This window comes from Panthera uncia, chromosome C2 (assembly GCF_023721935.1).
Source record: "Panthera uncia isolate 11264 chromosome C2, Puncia_PCG_1.0, whole genome shotgun sequence".
NCBI lineage: Eukaryota > Metazoa > Chordata > Mammalia > Carnivora > Felidae > Panthera > Panthera uncia.
This window is the reverse complement of record NC_064810.1, coordinates 87505045-87523495: the sequence shown is the minus strand read 5'-3', so window position 1 is coordinate 87523495 and position 18451 is coordinate 87505045. Positions and strand designations below refer to the sequence as shown.

General features: G+C 36.2%; 1 protein-coding gene across 12 annotated transcripts in view; it reads right to left on the bottom strand.

Moving 5' to 3' along the window:
• Window positions 1–8825: 8825 nt before the first annotated feature.
• Window positions 8826–18451, bottom strand: part of TBL1XR1 (TBL1X/Y related 1) — a 178086-nt gene continuing 168460 nt past the window's right edge. For all 12 annotated transcript variants that reach the window (XM_049628547.1, XM_049628548.1, XM_049628542.1 and 9 more), the window contains 2 exons: window positions 15036–15137; window positions 8826–14169 (listed from right to left, as the gene is read on the bottom strand). In XM_049628547.1, coding sequence (XP_049484504.1) covers window positions 14143–14169; window positions 15036–15137 — 129 coding nt within the window. In that variant the 3' untranslated portion in view covers window positions 8826–14142. The remainder of the gene's footprint in view (window positions 14170–15035; window positions 15138–18451) is intronic.

Sequence of the window (18451 nt, the reverse complement as noted above, 5' to 3'; positions counted from 1 at the left end):
CAGGGCTGGATCTCACAACTGTGAGATCATGACCTGAGCCAAAATCAAGAGTCAGATGCTTAACTAACTGAGCCACCCAGGAGCCCCCATGAATAAGTCCTATACATGAACCTTCATAGCAACATTATTAGTAATAGTCAAAAAGTGTAAACAACCCAAACGTTCAAGAGGTTATTGGTTAAGTGATTTAAGGTATATCCATACAATAGAATACTGCTTAGCAATAAAAAATAATGAACCATAAATGAAAAATAATTATGCTGAGTGAAAGCTAGACTATCCCTACCCCTAAAATGAATAATGATTCCATTTTTATCAAATCCTAGAAAATGCAAACCAATTATCAGTGACAGAAAACAAATCAGTGATTGTCTAAGAATAGTAAGCAGGCTCTGTGGTGCCAGCACAGAGCCTGACTTGAGGCTCAATCCCATGAACCATGAGATTGTGACCTGAGCTGATATCAGGTCAGATGCTTAACCGACTCAGCCACCCAGACACCCCAGGACCAAGAGATTTCTAAAGGGCAAGAGAAACTTTGGAAGGTGATAGGTAGGTTCATTTTGTAAGTGTAATTGTTTCACAGGTATGTACATAGGTCAAAACACATGGGCTTGTATAATTTAAGTATGTACTTTATGTCAAGTAGAGCTCAATAAAGCTGTTTTTAAAAAGAATGAGATGAGGGGCACCTAGGTGGCTCAGTCGGTTAAGCGTCTGACTTCGGCTTAGGTCATGATCTCATGGGTCGTGGGTTTGAGCTGCGCGTCGGGCTCTGTGCTGACATCTCAGAGCCTGGAGCCTGCTTCGGATTCTGTGTCTCCCTCTCTCCCTGACCCTCCCCGCTCATGCTCTGTCTCTCTCTCTCTCTCTCTCTCTCTCTCTCTCTTTCCTTCAAAAATAAATAAAAACATTTAAAAAAAAGAATGAGATGAAAAGATGTTTCAAAATATTTAAAAAAATAATAAAATCAAGTCACATAAAAACAAGTACAGCATAATTCTCTTGGCATTAAAGCAAAACGCCTTGGTTTTTGCTTATAAATGCATCAAAAAGTATCTAGAATATCATGTAATTGACAGAACCTACTGTAAGAGAGAATGCCCAGGTGAGTCACAGGTAGGGGTAGAAAGTGAGTATGCTACACTAACAACTCCAAAATCCTAGCGACTTGATGCAACAATTTTCTTTCTTACTCACGCTGCATGCCCTGTGTAGGTTACCAGGATACCTGCTTCCTCACCAAAACAGCTTGAAGGCCTACATTTAGCAATACTCAGGAATCCTGCTCAAAACTAGATAAAACTTACACATGTGATTTTCTCTTTATTTACACACACCCCAGCATTTTTTACTTTAAAATTTTCTAAAATGAACATGTATTACTAGCATAAGGGGAAAGAAATTACATAGAACGAAAGGTCTATGTCTGAAAGACAAATGTGACCAAACACACAAAAGAGAAGTGCTATTTTGACCTTGATTAATGTTTCAAAATTGAAGTCTAAGTGAGATAATTGAAATAGAAGCCAAAAGAAAGTGCAATGTGAAATGCTACGTCTTTAGAAACTTGGTTCTTAATATTGATGCATTTCTGATGTTTTTCTATAAATAATAGATCGCAAAATGGATACTTGGCACAGACTTGCTTTTAAAAGTGCATTTTCCAATTCTTGGCAATGCAAAAAAAGAAAAATGTAGTAGAGACTAAGGACAAGACATAAAAGAATGCTGATAAAGTAACATAAGGGAACTGATTACAGACACACGCATCATCGTTATCATCCAACCAGGTTTCATGCAAAAAACAATGACATGTTTTAAGAATTCCATCATAACAAAATACAACTGTAAATAACAGTTTGTTCAATAAACTACTTCCACATTCATGTCCCTAATAGCAGTGCTTTGTAAATCTAATTACAACCAATTATTTTCAACAAATTATCCTGTCTGACAAATGTTTTTTCTGGCATGTTTCTAACAGGAAACAATAGTAACAATAATCATGCCACATATGAAAGCCCAACCTATGCCAGTCACTGTGCTATGATTTATATGACTGCTAATCCTTAGAACAATCTTGAAAGCGGGATATCTTATATACATGTTTCTTAAAGGTAACAAAATGACGTTCAGATGTAAAGTAACCTGTTGAAGCTCACTAATATCTATAAGAAAAGTGTGGTGCTTTTTTCATTCTAGCATGTCACCTTTTCATTTTTATGATTTACTTACCAGGAGTAAATTAATCCAACAGCTACTGTTTTCCAGGCACTGTTCTGGGCTCTGGGTATCCACAGAGCAGTGTCTTTCAGGAACTCAATCTAAGAAGCAGCATAGGAAGCAATTCTAAAGCCAGAGCTATGTAGAGGACAGAGAAAGCTGAAGGGGCACCTAACCCCTTCAGAGTGGGGGCAAAGGCAAAAGGAAGGAAGTGAGTGATGAGCAGGTGGGAGGCTTGTCTTCCCAGAAGCACTTGGCTTGGTGGAATCTAACAAGAATTGGACAAATGAGAAAGGGGAGAAAGCATCCAGGGAGAGGCAATTACATGCATCAAGGGGAGAAGAAACCCTACAGAAGGGATTTGCATTTGTTTGAGGATGACAAGAATGTGATTGAATGCAGGAGACAAATCTTCCTCAGCCCCTTAAATTCACAACTGCTAATCAGAACACCCCAGTGTCCTGCCACTTAGCCTCTATTCCACAGCCTGCCTCCCCCTAGGCATTGCCACAAATTCTGACAACTCTGAGCAACCATAACTTTATCACCTGTTTGGCAGGCCCCCTCATTGTAGCAGAACTTTGAAACTCTCCCCGGAAGCCTACATGCCAGGCACACTTAATTCAGCTACTCTTGCCTTCAAGGGAGGCCACAATGGTTCCTTCCAGACGCACAGAAACCTTCTCAGATACCAGAAACCTGAACTTCCTTACCAGTGTTATCCACACCTGTCCCAGGTGTTTCCTGACTCGAGGGCCCCATGTTCTGTAAGTACTTGTGAGTGCTGATCCTGTAGCAAAATGTAGACTGTTAAATGCTCCTTGATGCTGTTAGTCTGATCACCACTGAAGACATCCATCTTCCCTGGGCCTACTGAGAACTAGTGGAGAAAAATCACACAATGGCATAGATTGGTGCCACTGGAAAGTCATGTTTCCATAGTTCAGCTGGGCCTGCAGCAAGGCTCCACAAAATATGAATAGGAGACATATTCAAAAGTATAGTTAAGTTGTTGTTGTTTTTTTTTTAAGTAAAGGAAAATGTGAATGTGTGGCTACTGCATTTACTATGGCTTGCCACATTCTAGGACAGATTCAGAAGTGACTAACACCGAGGCATATTGTGAGCAGTCACTGAGTTTCAAGGACAAAGAAATCCTTAGAAATCCGGGTATGAAAACATGACCTATAAAAAGGCAAAAAACCATGTTGGCCTTGGCCTTCAGCACTGCAGCAGCGGTTGCTAGGAGATGGTGGAGCACCACAACAGCGGTTCTCTAGTTTTAGTGGAAATTAGCAGTTTCCGGAGAGCTGGCGTAAAATGCAGACAGCGGACACCCATTCTGCATGTGACCTGATTTAGTACGTCTTGGGTGGAATACCACTTGTTCTCAAGCTGGGAGTTCTTGACTTACACATTAACTCTGATCAACGGAGATAGGAGAAAATGTGATAAAATAGATCAGGTATTCATTTTGTGGGCATAAGACAGCACAAGAGCCTCACATATGCAAGGATTCAAGAGAGAGAAAACTCACTAGCCATATTTGAAGATAAAAATCCATCCAATGGAAAGGACAGATCCAAATAAAGAACTCAGGAATGAAGAACCATGATCTCAAATTGAGTATGGACCTCAATAGAAAACTGAGCATGAACAGCTGTGGTTATAGAAGACAGTGTAGATGACATAAATGGCAACACAAGGGGATGGGAACTTCTGCATCCTAGCACCCTCCTGCAGCATCACCCCCGGGAAGCAATCCTGGTTATGCTTTTTCTCATGCCTAATTATGTGCTGGGCATGGTGCTATAAAATATGTGCATCATCTCCTTCAATTCTTCCAACCTAAGGCAGGTAATTGTTATTCTTGCTTCAACCTAAGGATACAGGTAGAGAGTGGGTAACCTTGTCACGCTCACCCACTTAATTTTGTCAGAGCCTAAGATACTGACTTTGACATTTTTAAGATGGGTAGGATTACTAGGAGAACCCCTTAGTATCCTAGCATTCTACTACTCTGTCTTAATCAGTAAGCTGTGTCAGAGTACCTTTTGGGGAACCCTTCCTCCTTTCCTCTACCCCTACCATGACCAACAACTGTGTTATGGGGTCTCAAGATACATTGCTAATTTCAAGGAATTCAGGATAAAGTAATTCTTCACAAACTTTTATATGTATATAATTTACCTAGGGGATCCTGTTAAGTTGCAGCTGCTGATTCATGAGAATCCAGGGTGGAACGTTGAACTGACTTAAGTTTCCAGGTGAGGTTGATTGACTACACAGTGAGTAGCAAAGCCCTAAACCGCAAACTCCAAACTAGCTTCTTGTGAGAGCTAATTGAATGGTAGGAGCTATCGTGTAGCTATTGAGGAAGATGTACTTTGATTCAAATACTATTTCTTTATGTGTGATAACTGCCTTTGGAAACCAAGAAGGGGCGAGGTTTGAGGAGAGAGACACATAGTGATTGGCACAAGTTTCCAACCCTTAGGAGGTTCCTGGTTGGTGATGGAAGGACAGCAAAAATATGCCTAACATCTTAACAAGTGAAAATTATAACAAACCTCTCAAGATAAGGAGGACTAAAGTGCTTAATTTCTCTGCTCTTCATAGTAAGAATGGACAATGTTTTAAAGTAGTAAGTGGAGGTGTTAATCCAGATTGTTTGAAATGACAAAAAACAAGTAGTTACAGGGGCCAAGTCGATCACAGGGAAGGCCATATTGGGTGTCCTGGGACAAACATAGCCCAGCAAGCTCTCCTAGTCTAAGGGGTCAACAGTCCAAACTGTTAGGTACTCCCTGCCATTAAAAACACACTGCCTTCCATTATGTTGAACCCTCTGAAACTGCCGGTATTTAGCAGTTTTCGACTTTGAAAAACAATTTCAGGTGCTTCTTCAACCTAATTCCCTAACACTTCACAGGAGCAGATTCTATTTTTTTTCTTGCTCACTATTGTATATCTAGTGGTAAACACACTTCCTGGGACATACTCTAGATATTTAACAAACATATATCCTGAAGAAAATAAGAGAGGAACCAAGGCTCAAGAAGGTAAAATGTATAAAAATTGCATTTAAAAAAATCCTAGAAAAAAAAGTGAATACCTGCTATTCTAGCATGTGGACTAGGAATTTAGCACCCAGCAATATTGGTACATATCGTTAAATATGCTGGTAGTTCCATGAAATTCATAATTGAATTTATACAGTTAACTCTATGGCAGAAATATTCCATGTTTAACAAAATCTTAGTCATAATTCACTATTTAATGACTAGTAAGATAGTCTTAAAAATTAGTTTTCTGCCAGCTCCTGCCACGATTGTCATTTATTGGTCTAAATTATTCTCGTTTCTGTATGCACATTGAGTAAATATACAAATGACATTTCCCAAGAAATCTTCCTTTTACAAATTCCTAAGTGACTCCTTTTGAAATAAGATTTAGTTAAGGCAGAAAATAGGTGGATGGCGAGTTTTATAGATTCTTCATGTCTGTTAACCAGTGGCGTCCATCAGTATCAACTGCTGAATTTGCCTCACAGATATGCAAATATTTATTGCACCATTGTTTCTAATAGGAAACACTGAAAAAAATACAGTAAAACCTTGGATTGCGAGTAACTTGTTTTGCGAGTGTTCCACAAGATGAGCAAACATTTCTAATACATTTTAACTTAATAAATGAGCCATGTCTTGCAATACGAGTAGTACCTGATGCCAAACATCACATGTATACATGATAGGGGGAGAAATTATGGGGTATAATGCAACCATTAAAAATCAAAATAATGGCAGCATCTAGTGTAGTTTATACAACTGGGCACTATTCTCTAAGGGCTTAGGTATGGTAACAATTTTAATCTTCATAACCAATCTATGAGGTAGGTACTATCACATTTTATAGATGGGGAAATGAAGAAAATCGCTCCTTAGGTCAAATGGTTACATAGTGGAGTTGGGATTCAACCAGGCCATGAGGCAGAATTCATCCTCTTACAAACCTTTATCGCATACTCCACATCTACAGCATAGGGAAGTACCTACATTGGTGAGACAGAAGTCTGTGACCATTTTAATGAAAAAGCTAGTTTCTGAAATCAAGAAAATCTACAATTGCATTTATGTTTTCCTTTTTTATTTTTGGATATGTATTAAAAATATTCGCAAGATATTAACAGTGGAACTGAGGAAACTGGTTGGGAGTCTGGAAATGGGAATTTACAAGCATTCGTTTTATAATAAATATACAGTATGCCAGTTACACAAACCCCTTCTTTCCCTCCCACCCCCCGCCATCATCTATGGCACACAAACAAGCACAAAAAAATGTACACAGCCCTAGTGCTATCATGTTCAGTGTAGGGCCAAGTATTTTATTTTAAAAAGGGTCTTAATGGACTCTAGGTTAACCAACATTGTTAAAAAGTAAAGTTTACTTACCTCTAGTTTAGACCGGATTCATCACGTCATTTACTTCAACACCACACTTGTACAACGTCATACTTAAGTTTATTTCCATATACTGTTTCAACCACTTAAATGGAAACATTTTAAACATACTACATAGCTACATTTTTATGTCATATTAAACTTAATTTGAATTATTTGATGACCTCAGGCCTCTATTACGATATCCACGTCAAATGGGCCATTTCGGCCAGGAGTCTTAGCTATTCCTTATCCTCTACCGAGTATACTGCTCCTCAGGTACCCAAGTTGGAAAATCATAATTAACCTGGTGAAGTACAGTGTATAAATTAAGCCAATAAATGCTTATGTGGAAGAGGACCTGACAATGTGTAGATTTCTCAGAATCCCTTAATTTGAATGTATGAGATTCTGAAAGCTGATGTTTTCAAATGTCTGGTATCTTAGACTGAGTTCAGTGTGACTGGATTTTTTTTTTTAATTTTTTTTTTTAATTTTTTTTTTCAATGTTTTTTATTTATTTTTGGGACAGAGAGAGACAGAGCATGAACGGGGGAGGGGCAGAGAGAGAGGGAGACACAGAATCAGAAACAGGCTCCAGGCTCCGAGCCATCAGCCCAGAGCCCGACGCGGGGCTCGAACTCACGGACCGTGAGATCGTGACCTGGCTGAAGTCGGACGCTTAACCGACTGCGCCACCCAGGCGCCCCAGTGTGACTGGATTTTTAATGCCAAGAGTTTGACTACTTGAGGTATCCATTCAGTGCATCTATAGGAGTCCTGCCCAGTGGCCCTCCAACATATGCCTCTGATATTTCTGGCAGTGCAGCATTTAAAAAAAAATTTTTTTTTAACATTTATTTTTGAGAGCAAGACAGAGCACGAGTGGGAGAGGGGCGGGGGGTGGGGGGGGGGGGCTGGGTAACAGAATCCAAAGCAGGCTCCAGGCTCTGAGCTGTCAGCACAGAGCCTGACACGGGGCTCGAACTCACGGACTGCGAGATCATAACCTGAGCCAAAATCAGCCGCCCAACCAACTGAGCCACGCAGGTGCCCCAGCAGTGCAGAATCTCTTAAAGCAGCCATTCTGACAGTGGATTAATATAACATACTTAAAAAAAAATAGAATTGTATTATTTTTTTCCGTGTAGATTCCATCCCACTGATCCTAGTTCTTAAAACGTGAATTGTTAGCATAATTGATCATACAAACCCCACAACCAAGAAACATTAATAATTGTCTTCTGTACTTTACTAAACACTTTGTGTTTAATATATTTTAAATTATAAAGAAATTACAAGGAACTCCTAAAAAAATTTAATACAAAAATATTACAAGTTAGGACAAATAAGCATTGAGATATGACATTTAAGAAGGAACATGCAGAAAAAGGAGCATAGGGTTAACATTTCATTGTTGACAGAGAGCTTTGGTACAGCAGAGAAAAGCACCATAAAACTACTGTCCGTAGTGTCTTTTCCTCCACTGCATTTTGCAAATGAATGTATTGGGGAAACAGTAAGCTTTCATCTGCTATGTATAACAGGTTAGAAATTTGGTCTATTGTAGACTAGAAGACCTATGAAATTAAAAATAACCCCTGCCATGACTACTCAGACTGATTTGTTTTACCTTAAGCTTAGATGGATTATAATCCTTAGTAGTCCAACACTTTTTCAAAGTGTAAAATGCAGACTATTATTAATCTATGCCATGCAATAAAAGTTAACCCTTTGAAAATGAAAGACTGTCAGAAAGTTCTAGCAACGGCAAAAGCTTATCATTTAATAAAACATGACAAGTCTATGCCTGTGTTAGTTTCTGCTTAAGGAAATGAAACGGAAAAGTAGAAGACCTGAGGAATGTAAGTTTTTAAAAAACAAAGGAAAACAAAAAATGTGCTCAATGATTCTTTTAAAAAGTCTCTAAGTACTCAAGAGCTAGGACTAATTGAAACTGGAAGGTGCCTGGTACCATTCCTCAAAGATTGTAAGGTTCGTTAGCAACTTAAGCAACTAGCTAAGGAAGAAAATTATTTAAGTTAGGTTTATATGAGACAAAAATGCCATTATGGAAGTTGAGAACCCGGCCCTAAAATCTTCAGCAACATATACACACGGTTTTGTGCTCAACTGCACACTAAGCAAATGAATCTGAGGTTTCTTTTAGTTTATGTGAAACGATGTCCTTTCAATACAGTATTATTTTTGAAAATAATTCAAAGCAATTGTTTATTTCTTAGCTGATTAAATGCTCTATTATTCTTTAATAAAAATAGTAAATAATCCCTTCATTTAAAAAATTTCATCTCCTGTGAGAGGTAATAAAATAGTAAAATTTGTAATTTTATCTATGGGCTTAAAACATATAGCTTAGAAAACAATACAGTTGTGAAAAACAGTGGTTTGGGTTCTGATGGCAGTTGTTACAACTGATAACAACAGCTTGGGAAGAATAGACATGTTATATGTTAGGAAGGCTAACTCAAAGCAAAAAAAGTTTATCCTACAATAGAACATTGGAGGAGTAAATGCAATTAAAATGTAAACAAGAAATTGTAAACAAGAAATAGCATCCCTCTCTTTACTTGACTAGTAAACAGTCTATACAAACTACATAGGTATCAAAGGTTTTATATATGTACACAGCCAACATAATATCAAAATATATTTTATTCTGGACCTCTTTCAGATCTGATTCAAATTACAGTTGTCAAAGCAATACAATGCAAAGGGAAACTGCAACAACAACAACAACAAAAAAAAAAAATGTGCCTAGAAAGGATAAAAGGATCATTGGGGACAAATCATTGTGATGTGGAACCAAAATACATCAGAAGTGTAATTAACATGGTCCAGGACAGCATAGAACATCTATATCAGTCTTCCTTACACAATAATCATGAAAACTGAACAATAAAGTTCTTTAACATGTACAAAAAACTGTCATGGGCTGGTTTACACTTTTACAACAGTTTTAAAGTTAACTGGATAACTAAAGAAATGATGCAGACATTTTAATCCAGTGCTATAGGTAGGCTCACAGAATTAGACCCAAAGGATTTGTAGAAATCAAAATTAGAACATTATAGCTACAATGTCAAAGTCAGGAAAGAAGAGAATTACTTCTGTATTTAGGGATTACAGAGCTACAGAATGCAGTCTGTGTTTGTTTTTAATGAGATGGATAAGTACATCAGACTAGATACAACATGCAGAATGTTTTCTTGAACTTATCCAGAAACGCCAAAGAAAACATTGTGAAACAGCTTACTAGAAAAAAAAAAAAAAAAATATGCCCTAGTTATTCACCCTGCTTCAACATTGTCAACGTAAAGGCAGAAACAAAGAATGCTATTAATACTTCAGAACTACTGATATAAGACATCAAATTTCTAAATCAGTGTATTAAAAAAAGTGAACACTTCCTCTTTTTCTCTCTCTTCTACATTTAACTAGAATCATGTTAAAAAAAAATTGATATTGAATGTGACACTTCAGAGCTACTACCGGAAGGAGTAATTCATAACTTCCCTACCCTCCTTCCATCCCTGCTGATTCAGAAGGAAAAACAAACAAAAACAAACAAACAAAAAAAAAACCAACCAGGGTCTCTTGTAGATTTGCTGCTATTCCCCAAAATGTTGGCATTTGCTGCCATGCCACAATGTTGGTCCACTGAAATAGAATTTCTGTGGAAACAATCAACAGTAATTCACCAAATGCAAGTACCACCCTTAGCATGTGAGAATAAATGCAGGTTCTATAGAAATGTACAATGTGCTCAAGAAAATGAAAACGGTTTTGAAAAGAGTAAACAGCACTGCATTTGAGATTTGTTTTTCTGCTTACTTAGTAAAATTGAACATTTTTGCTCACATAAGGACAGTCATTCGTGATTCCTTTAAATAGCAAAAATGCATACCCCTCTTCAGGCCTCTATGCGTTAATAGTTTACATTACTCTTAACAAAATCATTCTACATAAACAGATAGCTCCTTAAAAATAGTACTCTCTCATTAAATCTAATTTGACAGAAAGAAGTTTAAGGAAAAAAGGAGTGCTTTATAAGTGAAAAAGTACAAATCTTTGGCCTTTCTCTTGACATTTTTATGTCAAAAAGCAAAAAACCTTCATGTAATTCAATCTAATAATTACTTTTTGCACCATAATTTGTTTTTTTACACCACAAAAGGAGGCACTTTCAGTATCTGTAAAAGGTGTTTAATCCTAAAACATACTTACCTAGAGAATTATTCATTAAAACAGAATTCAATATACTCTAATATCTATTAGGAAATGAAAAGTTACCATTTCTAAAAGTCATTTAAAGTCAATGATGGTACCTGATCAATGACAGAAATGGGGATTGGAACAAATATAAGCACGTATCAGATTTCCTACATGGAGAAGAAAAATGATATTCCTTTATGAAGTTTAAGAGTGACAGCTGCTCTTTCTTTATTCTACTTCAATCAATGAGTATTCTATTCATTCAAGTTTTCCTTTCTATTTTTCCTTATACGTTTCTTACAGTAGCTTATACAACAATGATATATAATGAATACCGATAGAAAATCTATTGGAATCAGTTGATCTTCAGGAGTAAGTTCTCAGAAAAAAAAGGAAGGAAAAATGAGCCAAGAACCTCAAATACAGAATTTTGCAGGCTGTGAAACTTGGTCTCCTACAATCAAGTTACTGCTCAAATTCAAGGCAATCTTACTTTTGTCTATTGGAGCAGCATGGTGGCACATCAGCAGGCAATGATGATGTTGAGAACAGCAGCAAAAATAAACAACTGTATGCTCATAAAGAACCCAAGCCTACAAAATGGATACCTTTCAGATAAAGTTTATACTTAAAAGACCCAAGACTTCAGGATAATAAAGCTCTGTATTTATAATCTTTTAATATGTCCTATTGTGGCTATTATGCTTAAGTAAAATACCTAAAGATTAAGAAAAAAAAAAAAAAAAGAAAAAAGAAAAGATGACAATACCATAAAAATGTAGCTGTCTATTTTGGCAGCTATATTGCAGAACTTCTTGACTATCACTTTTAATCAGCTGGGGGAAAAAAGTCAATAACTGTATGCAAATGAATAAATTGTCCATATCAAAATACAAAAGTACTATCAATAATCACCTCTGACTTTCAGATTTAAATTCAGTGCAATTGACAGATGCATCGCTAAAGGAAAATGCAGCTTAAACCTACTCAAAACATTTGTGTCTATTCCTGGGAGCACATTTAAAAATTATTGCACAGATTTTTAAATTTTTATTTATTTTTTTAAAACAACAACAGAGGTTAACCACAGATGTGGACCTCTAGCAATAAAAGCAGGATTTCAAGTGCCAGATACTCAGCATATTAGGTTTCCTACATAAGTCACAGGGTTATAGTTCTAAATATCTATAATGTGATCCAAAACCCTAAAAACAGCTGGCACAAAACCATCATGAATGACTGCCTCTCTGGATGTAAATTTTAAAAAATATTATTACAGTATCATAGTCCCCACTAACAATAATTGGGGTACATATAACAATGTATTGTGAAATTAAGTGTATTTATTCTCTTTACCAATAGCAAATGCTATCCTACCTTAGTAAAACCAAGACTTGCTTCAATCAATGCTGTTTTGTAAAAATAGCAAAACAACAAATGCTAAAAATCAAAGCTGCATTACTTGGGTTAAATCAGTTTCTACTTAAAACATAGATTAAAATTTTAGTAGTAAAGGCCTCAAAATAATTAGTGACAGAAATAGTGTTATAAATTTGCTAAGCTTAATAATAAGCAACTCCTTAATTATAATCTTTTGAGATACAAATTTGACAACTATTCTCTTCAAAACTGACACTTGTGGATACTTACATTAATCATGACAAACCCTGTTGATCACACATATAAACAAATGCTCTCATTTGCAAATTCTGTGTATTTTAGCTTTTAGTTGCATGAGCGTTAAGAAGAGGTTTGCTCTGATACCTATATCTTTAAGAAAATACTTGATATTATAAACAGAGTAGAAGACATGATATAGTAGTGATTACTGAAAAACAAACAAAAAAAAAATAGCAGCTTAAATCTATCCGTATTTGAAAAAAATGTAGTCACAAGTACCACGAATGCAGAATCGGAGCAGCAGGGAGGTTAGTGCAATTATACTTTTTTTTCTTTTTTAAATTCTGAATCACTGCTATTTAAAAACACCTTGAAGCAAGTCTTTTGTTTTAAAGATTGTTTTTAAACTAAGGTAGCAAACATTTTGCCATGTAATGGCAGTGTTATATGCCGTTATCTTGCTTTGTATAAAGAAAAACAACATGAGAGATTTTTAATACTGGAGTTTGGTTACATTACATTTTTCAGCTTCTACACAGAATGATGGACACTTTGAGAAGCTAATCCTTATCCAGAAACATTTTAATCTCTTAAAAAACAAAGCAAAACAAACAAATAAACAAACAACAACAAAAAAAAAAACCCCAAACCTACTTTGCTCCTTTTCACAATAGTGCACATTTTAACCATAATTTAGTTATGGCTACAAAACATCAGAAGATTTTTTTTATGCATCTTCTCTATGGTATTAAAAAAAATTGTGCCCTTCTAGTCTTTAATTGGCAGAAATATGTCCCAAAAAAGAAACTACTGCATTTAAGCCACATCACCAAAAAAAGAACAAAAACAAAACAAAACAAACAAACAAAAAAAAAAACAACAGAGCATAATATCCTTTTACTGATGTGTCTTACAGATTGACATGACCAAAAGTCATATATTTTCATTCACTTTCCAATTCCCCCTTCCACAACATGCACCAATTGAATATATGCTCTGGGAGCCATAAAATGTACCAAACATCTATCTCTTCAAAAGAATGCATTAAAATATTTTTAAGAATTTTTTGTTTAAAAGGTGAAAAAAATATAAACAAGAAACTGATTCACTCCCTTACTTCATGCATCCATAAACTAAACCGAAAACAAAGTTTAAAAGCAAGAACAAACTACTGCTGCAAGTTTTTGTAAGTCCATTTTCTCTGTACATACAAACTGCTCAACTACTGAAGGGAAAAAAGAATATAATCCATGGTGTCTTCTGATTCAAAGGGGAGAAACAAGGCTGTCATTAGTATCCAAAAACTGGTACACATATGGGCTGCTTTTATAACGCATATTTCTTTCTCTTCTGTTTTTCATATCCAAAACTTCTAAATGCTATTTTAGGGGCACAGCAGATTAGATTCCAGCACTTGGTGAACAGAATTCACAAGCTGTGACAAAATTCTGTCATCTTCAGGGTGCAATTTTGTTTATATACACTGTATGTATATATTTCTTTTAGATTTGGCTGTAGTGGACTGGCCATGGTTCAAGTGGGACTATAGCAGTACATGGGTCAGGGACAGTCATTTTGGCTATGTACACATTCATAGTCGGTCCATGGCTTCCAACTAGTAGCGCTATTTCCGAAGGTCTAATACACAAACCTGTAAGAAATTAAAATAATCAACCAGTGTGTTAAGAATTTCATTGTACAGTTTTAGTTTAATGTTTCAATAGTACAGTTTGAAATCTAGTTTTACTTCCTAGTTCACGAAACTGGTAAAGCAACAGTAATCATGGCACTGGGCACTTAACCAACAGAAATCAGATAAATCGTCTAAGTAGATGGAGGCAACAACCATGGGCTACTACTACCAAGAAAGAACGTGGCTTAAATTTTGAAGATCTACTATTAATTAAAAAGTAGAAAAAATACGCTCAAAACAGACCATTTCCTATCTCTTGGACATGAATGAAAGATACCTTAGGTTATATCAAGCTATAGCTTCAGAAAGCAGCTAATGGCTAATATCGTCTGTATCTTCCTTTTGCTTTCAGAGCTTTCGAAGCCACAACTAATATTTCTATAAAGAGTTGGCCAACCTCATCCTGAAAGTCTCTCAGTATCACACATTCCTCAATGCAGGACTCAACTGCCTCTACTCCCCCTTCCCTGGGCCACCAACACTCTTCTGCAAGGAAGACAAGGTAGAAATAGGCATTAAAAATTCAAATCTCTCTCAGAGTGGTATTCTTCTATGCTCAATTTTGCTAACGAAGGTTTACATTAAAAATAACTGTCCATTTCTTGATTATGAAGATACTCTTTCGGCAAACATAGCCTAAATTCTGTTTACATTATTTGAATGAAATAAACATGAAAAATATACAGCCTTCAGTAAAAAGGACCAAAACCATTATCACAAGATTCATTATGAAAAGAAGACTTTTGTAGTCACAACCACAATAAGCCACATTTATTTACTATGCTTACACACCCATTCCCGTGCAAACACTTCATTATACTTACTGAACCATCTGATGCACTGGCTCCAACTTTGTCTCCTGCTGCATTCCAGCAAACTTCAAAAATTCCACCTGTTCCCCTATAGCTGTGAACTAGAGCACCTGTCTAAAAAAATGAAAAACAGATTCTTAAAAATGAGAGCATATATTATTATAAATCCAAATATTGAGGTACAAATATTACTATTACATGGCTTTATTTCTAGCAATCGGAAATAGAATTTAGCTTTGACTCCAAAATAAATACAAGTTTTGAAACACTAGCAATGTGATATGAGGATCTTTCTATAAAAAGATAACACTTGCCTGCTCTCAACATGTCTATCTATCTGTCTGTCCCTCTCTCTCTCTCTCTCTCTCTCTCTCTCTCTCTCTCTCTCACACACACACACACACACACACACACACACACACACACACACTCAGTTTCTCCAGTATTGATAACCATTCTTAACTAAGGTATGTTTGGCCTCTTTGACACAGTTAATAGCTAGAAGTAAACACTCAATATACGGCTTCAACAACAAATTATTGTTGTTGAAGGATGCATGAGCTTGGCCAACATGTAGAGAGACAAAATTAAGTCAGAATTTCTTTGACAAAACATCCTAAAGAGAAAGTAAAATAAGCCGGTAAAGACAATTCCAGTATAAGTCTGTTACTCCATATTTACTGAGTAGCCCCTAAGCCAGGGGAGATATAAAAGAAGCTGAAGGAATACACGTCCATTACTCCTGAAAGAGGTTAGAAATTTAAGGGAAAAAAAAAAAAAGAAAGAAAGAAACCAAAATCATGCAGCTGCCCCACTGAATACTTAAAACTCAGTAAAAAAAATCTATTCTCCTAGGAAACCAGTCATTAACCAAGGCAAAGACAGAGGTTCTGCTGTGAGAAATTGGAAAACAATGAAAACTATGGTTCTGATGTTCTGCCCTGACAAAGCAGAAAAGCATCTCTCAGTTTTATGATAACCAAAAAAGGTCAAACTAAAGACAGCAGATCTAAATAAAAACAACATGGCAGCAAGGCCTTGAAAATACCTTCTCAGGCAGCCAACCCTAACTTAATCATTGAGACTGTTTTCCTTTGTTTTCCTCTTCAAAGTCCGTCTGCTAATATTAAAGTAACCACAGGTGCACTGCTACAGCTGATCATATTTGTAAGGTTCAACTGTTCTCTTTACCCCTACTTAAAGTTTCTCAAAATTTAAAAGATTAATGAACAAGTGTAAGCATAGTAAGTCTTGAGCTTACTTCCATGGTTAATTAGGAGAAAGGAGTGGCACCAACAAAATCTAAAATCTTTTGATGAAGAGAAAGTAAAACCTATAGGACAGTAAATTTGGGGTTTAAAAAAAAACAGCTTTCTTTCAAAAGCACTTCCCAATCTCTAAGCTCAGAGTAAGCTATAACTGAACCAAAACAGCACAGTCAACAAGCTAGAGCTTTAATATTCACAAAGACCAATGGATCATTAGCACTACTCAAATCTGTATATATGTTCAAACCAGACTTCAATAATTTATCTGTGAAATGCTTAGGTAACAGATCATATGGATGATAATCCAAATGAGGAAAGAAAAAACCCTGATTTATTTATGACAAGAGGATGACTTTCTCCTGCACTAAAAACTTACTAGATGCATTTTACTATTTTCAAACTAAAAAGAAAAAAGTAAACTGACATTTTTTGATATGCAGTTGTGATACATCTAAAATAGTATGGACAGCTGCTCAAACCCCCTAAGAGCCTATCAGTATCTTCCATTAGAATCATATACTTCCATACCCAAATTTCATTTAAACTGATTTTCTCATAATAGAGTAAATAAGGGACCGAAAATGTATACAACAGGCAAATTACCTATGGATTACTTTTAGAAAGTCTCTGCTATTCAATCACAACAAAAATACTAACATGCTGCAAAAACCAAGGGGAAACAATTAGAACTAACAAGAGAGTGCAGAGAAGTGGATGAATTCAGTCTCAATGTGTCAAAAGTCCTAATGTTCCAAACACAAGCAACAACCAGTAAGTAAAAGGAACATATTTTTAAAAAGATGCCATTCATGGTTAATAATAATATCCACAAGGCACTTCAGAATAAATTAAGAAAAAAGATGATCTTCATAAACAAATTATAAGACCTTAATGATGGGAAAAAAGACTTAATGAGAGGAAATTTATAAAGTTACTTATTAAAAGTATGCTAATGATGCAGGTATATACGAATACAAATGTCTATCAGTGGAGAATCTATAAACAAACCACAATGAGAACTTGGTATATGAAAAGAAATGGCATTATGAGATAGCAAAGGGTTAAATAGTATTGAGACAACTGGTTATCCGTTAGATATTAAAACTAGATCTCTACCTCACATCATACATATAAAAATCAATTCCAAGGCAGTTAAAAATCCAAATGAAAAAATAGAGCATAAAAATGAAGGAATCCACACTTTTATTCCCAAACAAATTCAGGAAGTTACTTATACGGGATCAAGAAGAAAATGGGAGCAAGACTTTGCAATGTATACCTTTTTAGTGTTTTGAGGGAACCATGTGAATGTATAACTTAATTAAAAATGATACTTGAAATTGATGATTTATGCAAAAATAGTTTGACCAACTATGATGATCAGCTACACAAAGAGCACAGCCCACAATAACTTACTACGGTGTGCTATGACCATTTAAGAGGTGATCGCTGATTGGCAGGGAAGAAGGTGGGAGGGTGGGGGAGAGAGTCAAGTGACTGCTATTAAAAAAAACAGTACACTTCTCTAAAGAAGACATCCGGATGGCCAACAGGCACATGAAAAGATGTTCAACGTTGCTCCTTATCAGGGAAATACAAATCAAAACCACACTCAGATATCACCTCACGCCAGTCAGAGTGGCCAAAATGAACAAATCAGGAGACTATAGATGCTGGAGAGGATGTGGAGAAACGGGAACCCTCTTGCACTGTTGGTGGGAATGCAAATTGGTGCAGCCGCTCTGGAAAGCAGTGTGGAGGTTCCTCAGAAAGTTAAAAATAGACCTACCCTATGACCCAGCAATAGCACTGGTAGGAATTTACCCAAGGGATACAGGAGTGCTGATGCATAGGGGCACCTGTACCCCAATGTTTATAGCAGCACTCTCAACAATAGCCAAATTATGGAAAGAGCCTAAATGTCCATCAACTGATGAATGGATAAAGAAATTGTGGTTTATATACACAATGGAATACTACGTGGCAATGAGAAAGAATGAAATATGGCCTTTTGTAGCAACGTGGATGGAACTGGAGAGTGTGATGCTAAGTGAAATAAGCCATACAGAGAAAGACAGATACCATATGGTTTCACTCTTATGTGGATCCTGAGAAACTTAACAGAAACCCATGGGGGAGGGGAAGGAAAAAAAAAAAAGA